This window comes from Ictidomys tridecemlineatus, chromosome 13 (genome assembly GCF_052094955.1).
Source record: "Ictidomys tridecemlineatus isolate mIctTri1 chromosome 13, mIctTri1.hap1, whole genome shotgun sequence".
Taxonomy (NCBI): Eukaryota; Metazoa; Chordata; class Mammalia; order Rodentia; family Sciuridae; genus Ictidomys; species Ictidomys tridecemlineatus.
In genome coordinates this window covers 53147385-53167949 of record NC_135489.1, presented here as the reverse complement: position 1 = coordinate 53167949, position 20565 = coordinate 53147385, and the positions used below count along the sequence as shown (strand labels likewise).

At 38.5% G+C, this 20565-nt stretch overlaps 1 protein-coding gene across 36 annotated transcripts in view; it reads left to right on the top strand.

Annotated features, from left to right (window-relative positions):
- The window catches only part of Epb41l3 (erythrocyte membrane protein band 4.1 like 3), a 228260-nt gene that overhangs the window by 184673 nt on the left and 23022 nt on the right, over positions 1-20565 (top strand). For 19 of the 36 annotated variants that reach the window (XM_078030344.1, XM_078030345.1, XM_040274909.2 and 16 more), the window contains 7 exons: positions 1623-1841; positions 2556-2643; positions 7793-7945; positions 11847-11944; positions 12659-12834; positions 16278-16498; positions 19796-20356. In XM_078030344.1, the coding sequence (XP_077886470.1) occupies positions 1623-1841; positions 2556-2643; positions 7793-7945; positions 11847-11944; positions 12659-12834; positions 16278-16498; positions 19796-20356 (1516 nt within the window). The remainder of the gene's footprint in view (positions 1-1622; positions 1842-2555; positions 2644-7792; positions 7946-11846; positions 11945-12658; positions 12835-16277; positions 16499-19795; positions 20357-20565) is intronic. The other 17 variants (XM_078030350.1, XM_040274944.2, XM_078030351.1 and 14 more) reach the window with 3 other exon arrangements.

The window sequence follows — 20565 nt, the reverse complement described above, 5'->3', positions numbered from 1 at the left end:
ATAAGGGTACCAGTCCCATTCTTAAAGGCTCTACCTAATCATTTCTGGGGAAAACAAAACAAATCAACAAAACACCTCTAATTTATTATCTTGGGGACAGGATTTCAACATAAGAATTTGGGGGATGAGAATGGGGCCACAAACATTCAGCTTGTCATCCTTGGTTTAATGAATGTTCTCCTAGATGGCCCTACATTCTGCTTTGGAGACTCTGACTCTTGCTCTGTTTGGTAGTAAGTTTATGATCATGCAAAACAATTTTGTTCTGTGTGTGAATATTTTTCTATGTAAGGCTCATATTTTTCTTAGCTGTTCATAAAAGAGAAATGACCCAAAACAGCTTTAGTAACTTGCTACAGTAAAAATAATTTCATTTGATATATTAGAAGGGTAGCAATTAGTTCCAGAGGATTTTTTTTTTCTATTGGCAATAAGTCAAGAGAAAATTTATGATTTCTTATAAGCAGACACTTTTTTGTCAATATTGAAGAACTATTTCATCGTTCTTGGTCATGGAACACAAATATACTTGTATTTGAAAATTTAGTGCGTGGTTCCCTTCTATCTACTTGTGTAATGTTTGTAGAGTCTGTTAAATATTTCAGAATTTTTATATCTGGGTTACATGGATTTTACTTACATCAGCACCAAATCACCTGACAGGGGACCTTAAGACTTTGCAATAATAGTCTGTTCCAACAGACTAACTGTTCTTTTCTTATATGGAAGGTGCATGATAAGGTGTTATTAATACTCATCAAGGTTAATACTTAATGCAGTTGGCATTATACCTGTAATGCTTAAGAATAAAATAACAGAGAAGATAAATCAGCTATTGATAGAAATAGTTTTATCATATGACAAAATTATATGAAAACTATTTTCTATTTCTTCAGTTTAAAGCTATTTGTTTACAGGGACAAGATTCTCAGATTATAAGTTAATAGTTCCTTGAAATTAATATTCAGGTCAGTTAGATTCTAGGGAGATATCTAAATAAAAAGAAATAACTTAAAGCAGGAGAAAGCATTATTATAAAGAGATGATGTCATCCAAAATGCAGGCAGTTGAGAACAGAGTTTATGAAGGTAGGACTCTTACCTAAAGTCTGTCTTAGTCGTGTGGTAAGATCTGACATCCAGTTATCAAAATCATCCCTTTGTAAGGCTAGTTGGAGCCTAATAATTTATATGCAAGAGCATCAATTTTTGAATTATAATTCCACCAACCAAGGGTTTCTGGGAGTGTGTTGAAGACTGTCTTTAAGACTTTAAGAGTTATTTTTATTGATGTGTTATAATTATACATAATAGTGGGATTCATCATTACATACTCAAGCATGCATACAACATAGAGGATACAAACGTTTAGATTTCTTCTGTGGTTTGTTATGACCATTGCCTTCTTCTTTAAATACTATATTTTATAGCCTAGTATTTTCCCCTGATATCTAGATCAAATATAAATGAAACAAATATATCAGCATCTGTGAATGATAGGAAATGTGTCCTGGACATGTTATTGCACGGGGAGAAATTGTCTACCTACAGTTTTTACTGAATGATCTCCTTTTCATGTGTCCTAATGCTGGCCTTTTATTTTGACCTTTCGGCTCCTGGAAGGTACTACCTCTGCCTACAGTTGCGCGATGACATCGTATCAGGAAGGCTGCCCTGCTCCTTTGTGACCCTCGCCCTGCTGGGCTCCTACACAGTCCAGTCAGAACTTGGAGACTATGACCCCGATGAATGTGGGAATGATTACATTAGTGAGTTCCGCTTTGCACCAAACCACACTAAAGAACTCGAAGATAAAGTGATCGAGCTGCACAAGAGCCACAGGTCAGTGAACAGGAGCATACATTTAACTTTTGCTTTATGGGTGAGCATCAGTTCTACAGCCTATCTCTTCCCAGTGTTGATTTCAATACATTAAGGATGGGATTTTTAGCACAGTGGGTCTTTACATGGGAAAGTTCTGGAGTAGGTAAGCTTTCCCTCAGAATATCTAGGCATCTATTTGTAATGTTGTCCTTCAAAGCCATTTTTCTTGTTATTCTTTTCTCAGATGCTGAGTATCCCTTACCCAAAATGCTTGGGCCCAGAAGTGTTTCAAATTTCAGATTTTTTTCAGACTTTGGAATATTTACATATATATAATGAGATGCATTGGGGACGGGATCCTAGTTTCAACACAAAATTCATTTTATGTTTCTTATTCATCTTACACACGAAGTTAATTTATAGTACACCTGGGTTTGGACTAACTCGTCTCATGAGATCAGGTGTGGAGTTTTCTACTTGTGACATCATGCTGGCATTCAAAACTATTCAGACTTAAGATTTTTAAATTAGGAATGGTCAACCTGTACCTGCCAGTGCCTCAATAGATGCTTTCTTATAAATTAACAGGGAGCTAAGTCGGAAATTTTGCAACCCAGCCAGATAGAGGATAAGCAATTAACTGAAAAAGGAAGGAAAATCAGCTAACTGCTTTTTCATTCTAATGAATAAAAGGGAAAGGCAACCTTGTAACACTTTTTTTTCCCTAATCAGAGGGATGACGCCAGCAGAAGCCGAGATGCATTTCTTGGAAAATGCCAAAAAACTATCTATGTATGGAGTAGATTTGCATCATGCCAAGGTATGCATTTTTAAACCCCCCACTATTTTATTTAATTCAACTCTGTTACTGTAATTCTTATTTTAGTGAATGTAATGGAAATATTGGGGGTGCAAATTTCTGTTTGCCTTGCAAGCCCTATTTCATGTTAAAAGAAACTTAGCTCTTTGGTATTTACTGGAGGGGTTGCTTTTCATGGCTCAGACTCACTCTCCCCATGGGCTAAGCCTCCTGAAAGCCCACAGTAGACAAACCCTCTGATTGCCTGTTGATTCAGTTGGAAGCTTATCTTGACCAAACAAGCTCTTGGACCCTGCTGCCTTCTCTGTTTTCTCCCTCTCTGCACCAACAAGCACCTTTTGCTGCCTCTGCACCCTGACTCTGCCTCTTCCCTGAATATGTCCATCTGACATGTGACTTCTCTGCTCTTTCATGTCTGTCTGTCTCAACTTGGTCTGTGTATGTCCCTCATTCTAGAACCCCACAAGGTACTTCGTAAATGCATGTTATATTTTAAGAATTCTGTCTCTTATGTTTAAGCACTCGTACATGTAACCGGTACTTTGAAATAAGATTATTTTTAAAGTGCAACCAGAACTAGTGATCCTGGCTAAGAATTGCCTTGTTGACTGATAATGGGGGCAGTGTTAGAGATGTATCTTAGCAAGAAAGAAATTGGAATTAACCTGTAGGGCTTCAGTGTTTAAGACACATAAAGCAGCTTTGACCTTGTCATGCTTTTTCCTAGAATCTCTGTGCTTTTCAGAAGCGAGAGAATGAGCATGTGGACTACTAGTAGTCTAATATTTAAAAAGCCATGGACAAAGTACCATGAAAATATGGGAAAGATTTTATGAGAACTTTTATCAGCAAAACATATGCAATTTGCTAGGTTTCTAGAGATGGATTCTGATATTTTTGCTGTGTTTAAAAGGTCAATATTTAAAGTTCAGGGTTATTTAGGATTGACAAGATAATATCGCTCCTGCATAGGGATGTGGACTTGACCTCTGATAGACAGTCACCAATTTCACGGTCTGGGTCTCACAAGAATGTGCAATTACAGCCTTCCAGGCAGGCAAGTGTCTCCCACAGTCAGTTTTAAGGCTAGAAATGAAGAGCAATTTCAGCTGTCTGTGTTTAAGTAAACATCTCAACAACCTTGATCACCAAACAGAAGAAAATATGTGATTTGCAAGTTTTGTTGCTGCTCTTTGGTAGATGTTCAGGGAGCAAACCAATCCTCCGTGACTTTGGACAGGCAGATGGTAGCCATTGAATGAATGTGGGTTTGATTGGTGATGTCTGTGGGTGAACTCCTACATCACAGAGAGGAGGACTTCCAGTGCCTGAATACCAGCAAGATCACTGGGGTTTTACTGGGGACAAGTGTTGGTACACTAAACGGCAAGCTCTTTGACATTTATGTGTCATTACAACAGCAGGTGTAGCTGTTTACTTGCCAATTTTTTATTGCATGTTTTCATGTATTTTGCCCTTGGATAATGAAGATGTTTTTCTCTCTTATGTCAGATATAAGTAGGGTAGAATTTCAACATAAAGATAAGACCAGATAATTAAGTTTTTTTTTTAATTTCTTTTAGAGTTTTTCCCTATGTGGCTAAAGATAACCAAAAAGGAAATAAAAGTAGCATGAAAATTTGAGTGAACCTAAAGTTATTTTTTGAGTTTTACCTTGCACTTTGATGCATTAACTACCCTCCCCCAAATAAATAGATAAATAAATAAATGATTAGGGAAATGATTGAGGGAAGTGCAACTCAGGTTGTATCAGTGTTCCCATCAGTAAAAATAAAATCACTTCACATTGCTGTAGCTACTGAATTAAAATGGATGGCTGCTTTGTCATTCAATAATATGATTTGAAATTATGCCAATTAAGAAGAAAGAATTAAGGAAGTGCAAATGTAGCCCATTATAGGATTTTATCTAAATATTAAGTATAACAAACGATTCATAGACTCCATTTTATCATGCAGTCACACACTATCATTTCTAGGAGGAAATTTATTGAATTAAATTAGAGACAATTTCCGGTCATGAGCTAGATGCTTCTCCTTCTATTGATGGTATGAAAGTCCCAAAGCTTTATGATCTATTTAAGCATTCTGAATTGTGATCATGGACTCCACAGCTCCATATGAAGAATAAATACCCATATTAGATGAAGGTCCTATGTTTTGGATAATCTATCCCAAAAGCTTTTTTTAAATTTTTTATTATTTTTAATGTTAGGAAGTCTGTCTCTGCTTGTTTGTGGTTTAATGTTAGTTGTTTTTTGTTTGTTTGTTTGTTTGGTGGGGGAGAAGGGAGGAGGACCAGGGATTGAACTCCAGGGCACTCAACCACCGAGCCCCAGTCTCAGCCCTCTTTTGTATTTTATTTAGAGACGGGTTCTCACTGAGTTGCTTAGCACCTCACTGCCATTGCTGAGGCTGGTTTTGAACTTGTGATCCTCCTCTCTCAGCCCCCGAGCTGCTGGGATTACAGGTGTGCACCCCGGCGCTCAGCGCTTAATGTTAGTTTTAATAGACTTTTTCAAGAGTCATTTATTTCATGTAAGATACAAAACATAGATATAAATCCCTGTCAGATACCCCATGGGCCAAGTGATACTGAAGGATAACAGTGTGTGAACCATGATTCTAAACGAAGGGAGTGTTATGGCCACTTATTTTCATTGTGACAGACTGAGACTTTCCAGGTCTACCTCAGTGTCCTGTTAATGGGAGTATAAGTGTGTCTGTTGAGAGTGAAATGGGCCTGTCCCCAAGAAAGCTTTAATACCAAAGATTTATCCAACTAAGTACTCTGGTCAATGTCAGAAAATTTGGTGTGTACATATTTTTTATCCCTATGCAATTAAAGAAATAGGCCCTTTAGCCAGTGTAATACCCCACTTTTCCTGCCATTTTTATTCCTCATTCATTTTTACTTTCAGCAGGCACACATTAGTTTGATGCATGCTGGGCAGGCCTGTGCTGGCCATGAGATTACAAATAGAAAACAGAACTGCCGCTCCTCATCAGCATACAGTCTCCAGGGAAGGAAGACAGGGAGGGAATCTTATTTTAGGACCATTTAGTAAGGTTGTGCTTGTGATAAAGAGACTGATTTGGGACCAGAGCAGAATGTTGGAGGACCCAAGAAAAGGAGGTTTTATTCCTTCCTCCTCTTTCCCAGGAGGGGATATTGTTTCCTTGTGATCAAGGACACTAATGGTGATTTAAAAATAGATAAAACCGAAAAAGGTTTTAAATGGCCTTTCCCTCTGTGGACCAAAGGCTATTTCCTAAACTTACATTCTATATTGAAAAGAAAGTGAACCAAAGAACAGTTATTCAAGCGTCCCTTCCTCATGCCTGCCTTTCTGCCTCCTGGCAGGAGGTGGTCACCTCTGAGGGGTTGTGCAGATGGGCTGGTTCTCAAGAATCAGTAATACCAATAACTTGGGAGCATCGGGTTATAATTCTTTAACTTGCATGGTCACTATAGCCTCTGATAAATAGTGGGCAGTTTCTGATCTTTGGATTCTCTAATTGTATTATATTCTAATATCCTGCCATCCAATAGTTCCATTCCTGTAAAGTAATTCAATATCTAATGGAGTGATATGTTTCCAAGGTAAGATATTTAATTCTAAACCAATTATATTCTGTTAGTAAACTTCCTGTTTCCCAGAGATGGACCAATATATTAATTTTTTATTCTTGTAGTGTTCATCTTATGCCTTGCATCTATAGGATTTAGGAAGTATCTTCCCACTGTAAGCATGAGTGAAAATCTCCTCTCTGGATTCTTAATTTTTTCCTTCTCTGCTTTGCTGTTATTGCAGAGTATTTCAAAGTCAGGCTCAGCCCCGTCAATGATAAGAAGGCCTGAGCATAAGGTGTGATCAGCCTGTGACCTTTTCTGTCCAGATTCCAACAAACAGGTGTAACAAGGCATTAATGCTGCAGCTCACATTTAGTCCTGTCTCAGTATTTTTCACCCAATTCAAGGCCATGTTCATTTTCATTTTACCCCGATTTCAGTGGAATGCAGTATTTGACAGGGACACCCTATGTACAATATCCCTCTTAAGCTTAATGTAATAGCTAATGACCTCTGGGCATCACACATTTCTTAGGAAATTATGTAAAAGATGAAATGTCCAAGTAACAAAAGCAAGTTGAAATTATAATAGCATCCCATTTTTGATTAAAAAAAAACCCTGTAATTATATTTAAAGCGTATGTGCATTTATCTATAGGTGTCATATTATTTAGTGTGATTACCACTGGGCATTGTTTCCATGTATGAAGGTATATTGGGAGCAGTAGGTTTATATTTTTTAAAAAACTTTCATTTTACAAATTTTCCCTGACAATAATAGCAAATAAAGGTTGAGACTCTTTTCAAAGTAACAAGACTCAAAATGCTCAAAGGAAAAGACAGGTCCCCTTTTGTTAGTGTCCATATCAGCTAAAAGCACTGCCAGACAGCGTGTGTGCAGCTGAGTCCCCATTTACAGTTTCCTCATCTGTAAAATGGGAAGAATAATAGCAACCATCTCAACACAGCACAGTGAAGATTGAAAAAGTTAAAATACATAGGATAGAGCAGTGTCTCGACACCTCATAGGTAAGAGCTACGTGTTATGGTTATTAATACACAGCCCTGCTTGGCCTTAGCTCTGTGCAGCATTTATGTCATAAACCTGAGGTACGTGGGTGAACAAATGTTACTCCAACAAATGTCCACAGTGAAAAATATCATTGTTAAAAACTTACTTAACTGGGTGTGGTGGTGCATACCAGTAATCCCAGTGCCTTGGGTAGCGGAGGCAGGAGGATTGCAAGTTAAAAGCCAGTCTCAGCAACTTAGTGAGGCCCTAAGCAACTTAGTGATACCCTGTCTCAAAATTTAAAAAAATAAATAAATGAATAAAAAAGAGTTGAGGATGTGGCTCAGTGGCTAAACGCCCCGGGTTCAATCCTTGGTACCAAAACAAACAAAGCTTACTTAAGGGATGTTTTTAAAAATAGTCATTCAGTATTTTTTATATTTAAATTTTTCAATTTCAGATTCTGTCATGACATAAAATGTTGTACCCAATGAAAAGTAGAAAGAAGAGAGATGCTGATATATTGTTTTTGTAATTCTCTAGGATTCAGAAGGAGTAGAAATTATGTTAGGAGTTTGTGCGAGTGGTCTATTGATATATCGTGACCGGTTGCGAATAAACAGATTTGCCTGGCCCAAGGTTCTAAAAATTTCATACAAACGAAACAACTTTTACATTAAGATTCGGCCAGGAGAGGTATGTATGTCTTCATTTGCATTTGCATTGGGGGAAAAAAGATCCATAATAGCAAACAATAATATAAATTTTTTGCTCACAGATTCTAAGCACTGTGCAACATGGTGAATTATGTCTGAATCCTGAGAGAATTTGTTGTAGTTTTATCCAAAGCAGTTATAAATAAAATGTTCTCTTCTTTATTATGTTGTACTAGTTGAGCTGCATACGCTAATTGAGAGGGTTTTTAAAAATATATTTTGGTATAAAATCAGGATTCATGAATAATTTTTTGTATATTTCAAGCCGTGATGAATAGATTTCTTCTTTTGTGTCCTGCTGTTATCACTCCTCTTCCTTTTTATGTTTTTCTGCAAGTCTGACTTATACCCTAAAGTAAATGTCTAGAGATGATGTGCTTCAAGATACAGAAAAGTTTAGAACAAAGGATGAGGAGGTGTGAATTATGTAAATAGTACACAGCCTAGTGCATTTCCAGTGTATTTCAGATTTCTTTTTAATCAGAGAAACTAATAAAAGAATCAGAATTATTAATTCTTACTCCTTGGGCAGCAGCCTCCATGATCAAGTTATATTTATATATTCTTAGTGATTTATACATAATAAGAATTGAATTCTACTTGATTTTGTTTATGAGATAATTAATGAATAGCTCCAATTTCTAATTGGTACCTTAATATACTAGAAACAAAACTCAAAGATTCCAACTCCTATATATCTCTAAACACTTACTTATTCAATATAGTTTTATCCTGCCTTCAAAATATACCTCTGCCGTGTAATTTCTTAGTGGAAAATGCAGTTATAAAAAATCAGAAGATAAAGCTAGCAATCATGTTTAACATAAATATGACTTATATATTTTACATTATAAATATATTAAATATTTATATTAAATATTCAGTTGTCTGTGACAACTGAAATAATCTGTAAGCTTTTTTTCATTTAAATACTTGAAACTGTAGTGTTTTAAAAATACTTGCAAAAATTGTTGGTGAAACTTATAACTGATATGTGTTCGTTTTAATTCACTGAACAACTATTTATTAAACGAGCACCTATTTATTATCAGGCTCCATTGTGGGAATTGGATAGAGAGAAATATGACCTTGTTCTTTTTCTTAAAAGATTTTTCTATCAGAGAAACAGACTCAACCCTTGAATAATAACACCATGATACAAGAGAGGAGATGATCTATAGAAAAAGAGTGAGGGGCTGGCGTTGTGGCTCAATGGTAGAGCACTTGCCTAGCATGTGTGAAGCACTGGGTTTGATCCTCAGCATCACATAAAGATAAATAATACAATAGAAAAGGAGTGAGTTCACTGTGAGGCCACAGGGGGAAATGACCTAGTAGATAGTAGTGAGCAGTGGAAGGCCTTAAGTTGACACACTGGATGAACATTCTGGAATGATGGGTTTCTCAATGAAATTCAGCTACTGAGCGATCATGTGATAAGACCCAAATCATTGCATGGAAGGAGCAATTGGAGATGGGTTTCAGGAGCAGAACCAGTAGTAGGTCTCTGAGACAAGATGAAGGAAGGGATTCAAAAAGGGAAGAATCCACGTAACCAGAGGGGTTCCATTTGCATGACTAAAGTTGATGGAGATGATTTCCAACAAGAAAGAGAAAGGGTCAGAATTTGAAGGGGGGAAAAAAAGAGATTAAAATTCCTTCAGGACTAATTTTCAAGAGGCAATTCTTGCCTAGTAAGAAATTGAATGGAGTCATCACCAACCGGATATATTTTACCCAAGTCTTGGATACATGGGATAAATTGCCCAAAGAGCAAGGGAAGTTAGAGAAGAGGCCCTAAAATAAACACTCTGGGTGACACCACCATTTGATTGAGGGGCCAGTAGAAGAAAAACAGGAAGACAGCCAGAAATAAAAGAAAGGACAGAGGCTGTCAGATGACAGATGAGTTTCAGGGCCTAGTGGCTCACCAACAGTGCCATATGTTACAGAGGGGGCGCACGGGGTGCAGACTCAGTAAAGCGTGTTGAACTTGATAGTCAGGTCCCTCTGTGGCATGGAAGAGTTCAGGAACGTGTTAGGAGCCACCTGCCAAGGGTGCATTGAGGCGAGGAGTGAAGTAGCAGAGGTAGCTTAGCAGTAAGGAGTGAGGCCCCAAATTGACTTCCCCATCCTGTTTTTCAGACATATTGATAGGCAGGGAAGAATGGGAAGAAATTATTGATAGCTTATAGTCTGCAAAGAGGTTGAAGAAAGCAGACACAAAGCACAGAGAAGTAAGCCTTCAGAAAGCCTAGGGGCCCAACTCATCCTTGTGTAAAGGAGGATGACAGTAAGACACTCTGCCCCACTAAAAATGTTGATCTCACATGAGTAGAGAGTAGTACTCTAAGTAGTTACCAGGGGCTGCAGAGCGGGTGGTGGAAATGGTGAGAAAATGATCAACCTTGGGGTGCATTTGGATAGAAGAATGTTCTTCAGCTCAGTAGTGTAACTACATGGTCTACAACAATTAAACATGTATTTCAGAATACCCAGTATAGAACATGTGGAATATGTCCAGCACAAAGAAATGATATATGATTGAGGTGGTAGATAAACCAGTTACCCTGATCTGGTCAGTACACATTGCCTATATGTGTTTAAATAGCACATGGTACCCCAGAAATATGTACAATTATTGTATGTCAGTAAAAATTTTTGAAAACTTTTGAAAAGCAACATACTTCTAGGCAACTTGCCCCAGAGAGCAAGGTGACTCTCTTTTGTAAGTCTTGGCTTTAGCAAAGTGCAGGGGCATATTAGATGCTGGACGGGTGAATGCATAATGCTTTAGTTAAGAGCCACAGTACTTTTGCCTTGGCCAGGTCCCTAGGACAGAAGCAATTTTTACAACCACCCCTGCCCATGAACATACAGAATGAATAAGAAATTGGGAAAGGGCACTTGTGTTGGAGCAACTTGTGATATATTTCCCAATTTCCCCAGTCATCTTCAGCAAGCAAGAAATGAAAGTCAAGGATGATCATGTCTCACATGCCATGCACATGACCCCTGACCTGTGGTTTCTTGCCCCAGAGATTACTTTTGCTGATGATTGTATCAGTAGTCCAGTTGTTTTGTCATCCTTAATATAAACCTTTACTGTTTAAGATGATTGCCCTCTGGTGGCCTGATGTATACTGTCCTCAGAAACTGAAAATTATTGTGCATCTGCAATAATCGTATTAAAATATATTGTGCAGAAAACCTAATCAGATAATCCATCTTGAAAAACCAAATGGCTGATAGAACATCATATGAAAATGTACATGCTGAAAAGTATGAAAATGCGTTCTCCCAATCTCTGCTTATGGATCATATAGACAGATGTTGACATTTAACATTATAATCTACAGTGTGGAGCACACAGATGAAATCAGAAATATCTGACACCAAGTCATTGAATATTTAAGAAATATGCATATTTCCTGGCAAGATCCTGGGAGGAAATGTCATTTCTAAGCATGCTGTAGACTATATCTATACCTATATTTTGTTCATTTCTGTGCATTCCAGTTCAAGTCGTGTCATTAAGAAACCATGAAAATAAGAAAAATGGGATCAGGAAAAAATTTGATCTTTAGGAGGAATCTAGTTATCTTGATTTTTTTTGTATTTAGTTTTTATAAGATCCACACTGATGCAGAAGGCATTTACTGCATGCTTGACACGATTATCTACCTTTGCCACATTTTAAAGAGGTAGATGCGGTGATTTTTACATGAATGTGTATTACATGAATTCTGCATATAGCAATTGCTTTAATGAGCAAAGAAAAAACTTATGGGAGTATGATTTTGTAAATTATTTGCAAAGCATCTATTATTCATAATTCCAAACTTGACTCTGTCCATACATATATGCTTTTTTAAATTTAGTTTGAACAATTTGAAAGCACCATTGGGTTTAAGCTGCCAAACCATCGGGCTGCCAAGCGTTTGTGGAAAGTATGTGTTGAACACCATACATTTTTCAGGTAGGTAGAGATCATTTGGGAGTCGGTTTTTGTTTTTTCCCTAAGGAAGAATTGAAATGACTCTATCGCTTATATTGAAAAGGTTTGGGGCAAGAAGGACAATCTAGAAACATCCTTTCTATTCCTTCAAGTTCATTTTCACCAGATATCTTGATAAGAAATCCTAAAAACACTTCTGAATAAATTTAAAGGATTTACTTCAGTTTGTCTTGTACTTATCTGTGTTACTTTTTTTTTTTTTTTGGTCTTTTCATTATTTTTATAAAAGAGTGTCCTCTTCAAGTATCCAGTTCATTCCTATTTCAAAAATTTCTTGATACCCCCCTGGACTCCTTTATGCAAACATATACTCAGCCCATCAGATTCGTGCCTATAAAATAACAAATTATCATTCTTCTTCACTAAATCATCTATTTAATTGTTCTTTGGGTTTATGGAGCCATGGCTTCTCTAGATGTTCTAGACTCTCTGGTTTATGAGATAAAGGTTAATGTTCCTATAGTCCAGCCCAGCCCTGGTTTTACTTATGTCTTGTCTCCTGCATCCCTCATTAAAATATATTGTATGACTTGATAGCTTTTCTAATAAAAATCAGATTCATTACCTACAAGCTTCGTGGTAAACCTTTAATATACTGTGAAAAGTTAAAAAAAAAAAGCATTCTGAATATTTGACTTAAAGATCTTTTCTGGTGATTTTCTTTAATATCTTTAGATTGTTGTTACCAGAAGCACCTCCAAAGAAATTCCTAACCTTGGGTTCCAAGTTCCGGTACAGTGGCAGGACGCAAGCCCAGACGAGAAGAGCCAGTGCATTGATAGATCGCCCCGCGCCTTACTTTGAACGTTCATCCAGCAAACGTTACACCATGTCTCGCAGCTTGGATGGAGGTAGGTATTGCTCACTGGCTCTTAATAATTTCTAGTAACTCACCAGGAAAAGGAGTGTCATGAATGTGTAAATGTAGATCCTCTTGGATACTGTGAAAGGGAAAGCAGTGGTGGATCTGAACTAAGTGGGAGATTTTGAATATCCCCACCTCCAAAAATAATGCCTTTGTCAGTCTGTTTGTAAATGTGTATAAACTGAGATAAATTAGGCACTTTGAGAATGAGGAGCATAGCTTTCAAAAGCCAGTACCCCAAATTTGGAGAAAGATGGTCACATTCTAAATATAGGAATCAAGGACTCCAAGTAATTCTGTTCTCTTGCCCGCTGACCTGAAATGATTAGCAATTTTGTCTCAAGAATATTTGTTTCAGAAAGAAAACTGTAGGTTTAATTTATTACTTAAAAGGTTTATTTTTATTTTTATTTCATTTTAGGAAAAATGTGGCCTTTGTTAGTCATTGATGATAGCGAGGAGAAAGGATGCTATGTAGGTGCTCTCTGCTATTAAGTCAGATAAGTGAGTCAGATGATTAAGACAGGGAAGAGCCCAGTACCATAGCACATGCCTATAATCCCAGCAACTCAGGAGGCTGAGGCAGGAGAATTTCAGGTTTGAAGCCAGCCTCAGAAACTTAGCAATACCCTAAGCAAAAGAAAAACTAAGAAAGGGCTAGGGACGTGGCTCAGAGGTTAAACACCCTTGGGTTCAATCCCCAGCATGCCACCCCACCAAAAAGAAAATCAGGGACAGCATCACTTAGATGACCTTCCTAAGGAATAACAAACAGGAATTATTAGTCTGTTTTTGTCTTATCTATCAGTTGTGTATTGCTTCTGTAGTATGATGGCGGGGGGCTTCTGCCACAAGGCATGCCAGCTACAGTGACACTTAGGACCTAAGTCATGCCCAAGCTTTCATCTTGTAGTTCAGAGAACCTGGAGATTAGTTGTTCTGTTGAAGACCCATTTTGTGCAAATGAAAAGCTTTAGGTTTCTGGCATGCACACATGATTTTAGTAAGTAACGAAAACATAAATAAAATAAATAAAAGTTACAGGAACCTAGAATCATCTCTGTTTTTGCATCTGCATCCCAAGGAATCTCATTTCTCCTGCCCCTGCCATCCCTAGTGTAGTTGATGGGGACGACATATTATTTCCTGCATCCCCTGATTAAAAAGACGGTATTTTCCTGATTGCATAATTTAGAAAACTGTTTGCAGAAGAAATCACACTTGTATTGTTAGTGCTGTATTTTGTATGTTACTGCTAAAATGAGAACAGCACTCATCTGGCAAGAAAAACTCAGAGTGAATCCAGACTCGGCTGTCCTCTGTCTGGGTAATGGTTGGCAAATGATTTCAGCTCTCCAGGTCTGAAGTAGTTTCCCAGAAAATGGGAATTAGGCCATCTTCACAGGGTTGTTGTGAAGATACATGGGGAACACAGTCTTTGTATAGAGATAAATTATTTCAATAATTATATTGATGACGATTCTTACATTTGTGAGCTGGCCCAAAAGTTAATTCCAATTGTCTCTTTGTATTTGTGGGTTCCAAATTCTGCAAATTTCTTTTTAGAAAAATCACAGCTACACTAAATATATACCGACTTGGTTTTTGTCAGAATTCCCTGGATAACACAATGTGACAACTATTTCCATAGCATTTACAGTGTGTTACTTTATTATCTAGAGATGTAAAGGGGAATGTGCAATTATATGCAAATACAGCACCGCTTTATATAAGAGACTTGAACATCTTCAGATTTGATATCCACGGGGCTCCTGGAAGCAATCCCCCAAGGATACCAAAGGACAACTGTACCATTCTGTATCTTCTAAGATTTGCAGAATACTAAACCTAGAGCCAACCCTTTAGAATAAAACATGTACCAGAACTGTTTTAAGATATTGAATACCTGTGATGCAACACTGAAGTTTTTCTTTTTCACTTTGTCCCATTTACTCCTCTTTAGAGAATCTCTCTTCACTCTTTGTACATTCTCTGTGTCAGTACTGAGGAACTTTTGTAGAATCACACTTTTTTTTTTTTCCCACCATCTACTTTGTTCAGTGAAGTGCGCCCAAGGGAGCACATTTCTCGTGAATGTTGTTTTCCTCTTGACCTTTTGTGTGTGCTAATGACTTCGGAGAAGATGGAAGACAGTTGCGAAGTCAATGTACTAATATCATGCTGTCTCTTCCTCCCTGCCCAAAAGTGATGTTAGTATGTGTTGTCTCCCTCTTGGTGGTCCTGCCAGTTCTCGTATGTTTTCTATGCTGCTGAGCTGGGGGCCGAGGCTGCATGTTGGAACATAAATTGCTTTTTTGCAAGGCGACAGCATCTTGTAGAAAACAGCCTAACTGGTCTATTAAGAAACCGTGTCTCATACAAGCTTTCTCATCCATAGAAAGACAGATAAAATATCTTGGTGAAGATATTTTGGTAGTTTAGCTATCAAAAGGATCTCAGAAAGGATTTCGTTTCATAATCCTTTCTCTATGTTTTAAAGCTCCTAAAAGACAAAGGCAGATTATATTTTGTCTGTGATCAACTGCTGTGTATTTGAAAAGCAGCGTTTATTTTTCATGATATCAAATTTTTATAAACTAAAATAATGAATACCAAATAATTTGGACATCGAACTGAATTTTAGCATCTCTTTCACTGAGACATTTTAGCTGGTATGAAGGGCTGTGTCTTATATCTCATGTTTGCACGCTTTGCATTTGCATGAATTTCATTTAGCAGCATTTGTCTTGTTTTCTCAAAATATTAGAGATGGGAATGAGTATATATGCATCTCATCATGGCAGACTGTTTAAAATGCAGTGGATATTAAAGCATTTCTCTACTTCACTTGAATGGAATTACCATCAGAATTTTATAGTCTGTGCCACAACATGGTTAACTTTCATTATTACCCTTGGGACTTTAATATTGTAGGAGTGTTCGGGGTTTTTTTTTAGCATTCCATAATAATAATAAAACCAATTCAGTGCTCTTCGGTAAATGTTACTTCCAAAAATGTGTTCAAAGTCAAGTGTATTAGAGTATTATCCACTGCTTTGAGTTCTCGAACTTGCCACTCAGTGCCTGGTGCTGGTGCCCAGCCAGCTGGTGCTCAGGCAGCAGGGGGTTCAGGGGAAGCCCAGTTTCACCTCCTTCCACTCTCCTCCACCCTCACACACACCCTCACCAGAGAGCATGAGAATGGGGGGAGCATTATTCTGGACTTACTTCAAGACGTGAGCATTTAAGTAATTTTAAACTACACGGTCTAGGTGGAACAGAAAGTCTATGATACCTTAGATTCTTTTCATGTCAAAGCTGGTATTTTGTAGAGGTATTTTCTTTCCCAGTAACGGGACAGCGGTGTTGTTGATTTCTCTTCTACTTAACAATTTCAGATCTTATTTCTCCAATTGTATTTGCTTTTAGCGTCAGTGAATGAAAACCATGAAATATACATGAAGGATTCTATGTCTGCTGCAGAGGTTGGTACTGGCCAGTACGCCACAACAAAGGGCATCTCTCAGACCAACTTGATCACCACTGTGACTCCGGAGAAAAAGGCCGAGGAGGAGCGCGACGAGGAAGAGGAGAGACGGAAAAAGGCTGAGGAAGCCACGCCGGTCTCAGCCATCCGGCATGAGGGAAAGGTACAGCTCCCAGGCTGCCTCATATTGAGCTTGCTCCAGCTTAACAAAGGCTCAGTAATGCTGAGGATGGAACCAGAAATATGCCGAGCATAGGATAGTTCATAACTCAGTGTTAGTTACAGTCGTATGTCAGTTTTAAAATTACTATTCCTATTTTGACATTTTTTTTTTTTACTCTGAAAGTTGCTTCCTTAATTTTTTGAAATTTTTTACTTTAGTGAGGAATGTGCTACATAAGACTTTCAACAGCTGTCCTGTCCGTGTCTCTTAAAAATTCTCTGGGTGGTAGAAGATGCCTTTCTGTTCTGGCTCTCATTTCAGAACTGTCACTAAAGCTATTTTCTTTGTTTCTGGCCCCATTCTCCTACCCAAGCATGATATATTTTCTAGATACACGATAATCACATCGCCATTCTTCTAACCACAAGTATCACAGGCCTGTGTGTTTATGATTCATCTTTCTTAGTCTTATAATTGTGATCTAATCAGGAAAGGAGTTAGTTAGTAGCTATATTTTTAAATGGGATGTGGAGGTACAAGTTTGCACCAGAAGTTGAGAAGTGGACTTATTGGTGTTTTCTCTAGGTGATTTCATGAAATCATGTCCCCACCCCCGCCACCAAATTAAATTTCTTCTTAAACATGGTTTTTAAATATCAGGCTTATTTCTATTTGTGACCCAGCACTGTAAAGCAACTTCTTAGGAAAACACTTTTGACTGTCAACACATTGGAAAGTTTATGCATAATAATCATGGAAAAGCAGAGCAGCTATTGGAACATATAAGGTAAATAGAGGAAATAGGGGAAGAAAAATGCTCATGTCATCTATGGGTTATCCTGAAATATGAGTTTGCTCTACTTACAAGTGCTCCCTTAAGAGGGCTTTTCAAATACAGATGGATGTGATAGAAAATCACCATTTCGACTCCTTGGAAAAATATTTTTTTCCATAATGATTTTAACAACAGCATCTTAAGGGAGGGGGTAGGTCAACAAATAATTTTTATAGTCAGAATATTCCAAGTGACCCAGTCCATCATTTTTAAATTTTGCTCTTTTAGGATAAGTTTCCCTAATTTGCCAAACCAAAAAAAAAAAAAAAAAGTGCAGGAATATTTGGATCACTTTTGTTACTTTGTTCTAAATTTCATTTTCACACTCTTTCTGTCAGTTGAGTCAAGGGCTGGTTTTAACTGGGACATGAAATGAAGATAATATACCTGAAAGGCGAAGGTGTCCTTCTTACCTTAGTTATTTAAAAATTTCTTAAGATTGCTCATGCCAACAAATGATCCCCATGGATGTGTAAGTGGAATTAAGTGGCACACAGAGGTAAATTATGTTTAGTTTACTCCTCAAATAGGTGCAGCCAGTCTCACTTTATTCAATTTTAAAAGATTACCAATTCATTTATGTAACATGTAGCACTGACCTATCCTCACCTTGTGCCATTTATGCCATGGGAAAATAAAAAGAAAGAAAATGACTCCCCTCATTGTCTGATCTCAGCAGAGCCAGTGCTTGGAGCAGGGCGCCTTCAGGAGGCTGCATAGTTGCCAGCTGTCTTTAATTCCCCCAAATCTTTAAAAAGACAAAGCTGTCTTAAAAACTGCATTCATAAGCAGAATGGAAGATTAACCCTTAATTTTATTATTTTCTTCCTCCAAACAGTAACATAGAGGTATTTCTTTTTTAAGCCAAAATGAAAACATATTATTGCAAATAATTCTTAAAAGACCAGTCCCCCAGAATTGGCCTGGGAAGGAAGCTGGTTTCCCCCAGGTCAGAGGGCCAGTCTCACCACCAGAGGACAGTTGTCTTCAAGGTGACTTTGTCTGCATTAGTCTTAGAGATTTTCACAGGTTCCTGTTTAAAATGCAGTGTTAAATGTCAAATGGGAGTGTGTGGGAAGACACACTCCTGTCATGGTCCAACTGAGACACTTCTGCAGATATATTCAAGAGATACTTTTTTCTTTGTGCATTTTCTTTCCCTCATGCCTCAGATGTAATTTTACTTGTACATTTTCTTTCCCTCTGTTGCTGTGTTTATCACTTCTCTATGAGTCAGGATTGGATAACCATCACCAGGCAGTCAAGGCTGGGTAATTTCCATGTTCTCAGGTCACTAGGCAGAATACACACACACACACACACACACACACACACACACACACACACACAGCAACAGAAGTCTAATTATCTTCAGGCTCCATGTGCCCTGGCCTTGAACTTACCAGGCTATAGCAGCTCCTATGCTCTGCTCAGAGTCTCTGCTTGCTTCCTTTCTTCCCTTTCTTGCCCAACAGCCCCTCCACCACCTGTATAAGAAACTAGCTTTGGGCATTGAAATCGCCAGGGCCCCAGAGAATGGAACTAGGTTCACTTGTCCCATGAAAGCCAGAGCTCCTCAGGGGGCCACTTTTGTGCAGATGCCTGCTTTAGCATTGTATTAAGGACTCAAACCAAAGGTATAAACATGCCCTTTATCTACTAAAAGAAATCAGGAGGCTGGGAAATTGTATCTTTCTATTATTTATGGCCCACAAATAATAGAAACTAACACATAGGAAGTGTATTACAAGGAAACACATTATTTTAGCTGGTTAGCTTATTGAAACGACTTTGAGTGTGAGTTCCACTTACACCCTGCATAAAAGAGCCAAAATAGAAGACTTTTCAGAGCAACCTCAGTCCTTTGTTGGGGAGTCAGAGTTTCTGAAATGCTAGTTGTTGAATCCTCTCCCCATTATCAGATAGGAGTGGGGCCAGAAACTTCTAGATTTGCAAACCCACCTATTTGGGATATAGTTGACTAACCAAGGAAAGGAATAATGCTAGAAGACAATTTTTTAAAATAATTGCAAGTGGAATTGAATTTTGTTTTCATTTTCTAATCCAGCTAAACCGTTGTAACAAATCTATTACCTGGAGATCAGGAGAAGGTTATTGAAAGTCTTGATTTTGATTTATTGGAGAGTTATATTTGCCCTCAGAATCCTCAACCTTCCTAGAGTTGTCAGTGTACTATGAAATTTTTTGATCATGGGAAACATGTAGACATTGGGATTCCACCCTGTTATATGATGGTCTGATGGGAGAACTGTAGCCGTCTGCAGCAATGGTTGGCATGCAGCTTAACGACTTAAAAATTCCCAAGCAACCCTACTGCTAAAATTCTTGTTTTACGATTTTATATTGATGCCCATAAGAAAATTAACTAATTGCAGTTTTCTTTTTGTCCTTTTGCACCTCTGTTTGCTGCTTCCTGTCTCTCTCTGTCTCTTTCACATCAGTCACCTGAGCTTGGCACTGACTCATGTCCCTTGTCACCCCCATCAGCCCATTCTGACCCCACATCCCCCACTGAGCTCCGTAGGAGGTGTAAGGAGAACGAATGCAGAGCTCCAGGTTCTACCCCACCCAGAGCCCAGCATTTGCAGGGAGAGCTGGCCCTGGACTCTGACAGCCAAGGGAAAGCTTACATAGGGGATCAGGACGTGGCATTTAGCTACAGACAGCAAACTAGCAAAGGAGCCACTTTGTTTTCCTTCTCCTTACAGCTCCCTGAGTCCTTCCCCTCCCTCCTAGATGATGATGGGTACCTCTCTTTCCCCAACCTATCTGAAACCAACTTCCTGCCCCAGAGCCTGCAGCATTATCTCCCGATCCGCTCACCCTCCCTTGTGCCCTGTTTCCTCTTCATCTTTTTCTTTCTGCTCTCCGCCTCTTTCTCAGTGCCATATGCCCTCACTCTCTCTTTCCCTCTGGCTCTGTGCCTCTGCTACCTGGAGCCCAAGGCGGCCTCCTTGAGCGCCTCCCTAGACAATGACCCGAGTGACAGTTCAGAGGAAGAGGTGTGTACCTCGGCATAGAACACACTTCCCCTGCGTGTTCCGTGCTTCGGTCCGAAACAAGTGTTAGCCGGCTGCTGCGATAGTGGTCCTACTTTCAGAGCCTCATTTATTGTCTGTGCCAATTATGTTGAGGTTTTGTGTGTTGGGGAGTCCAACCCAGGCCCCAGGGTTAGGCACAACACCATGTGGATGCAGCAGTCTGAGTGCAA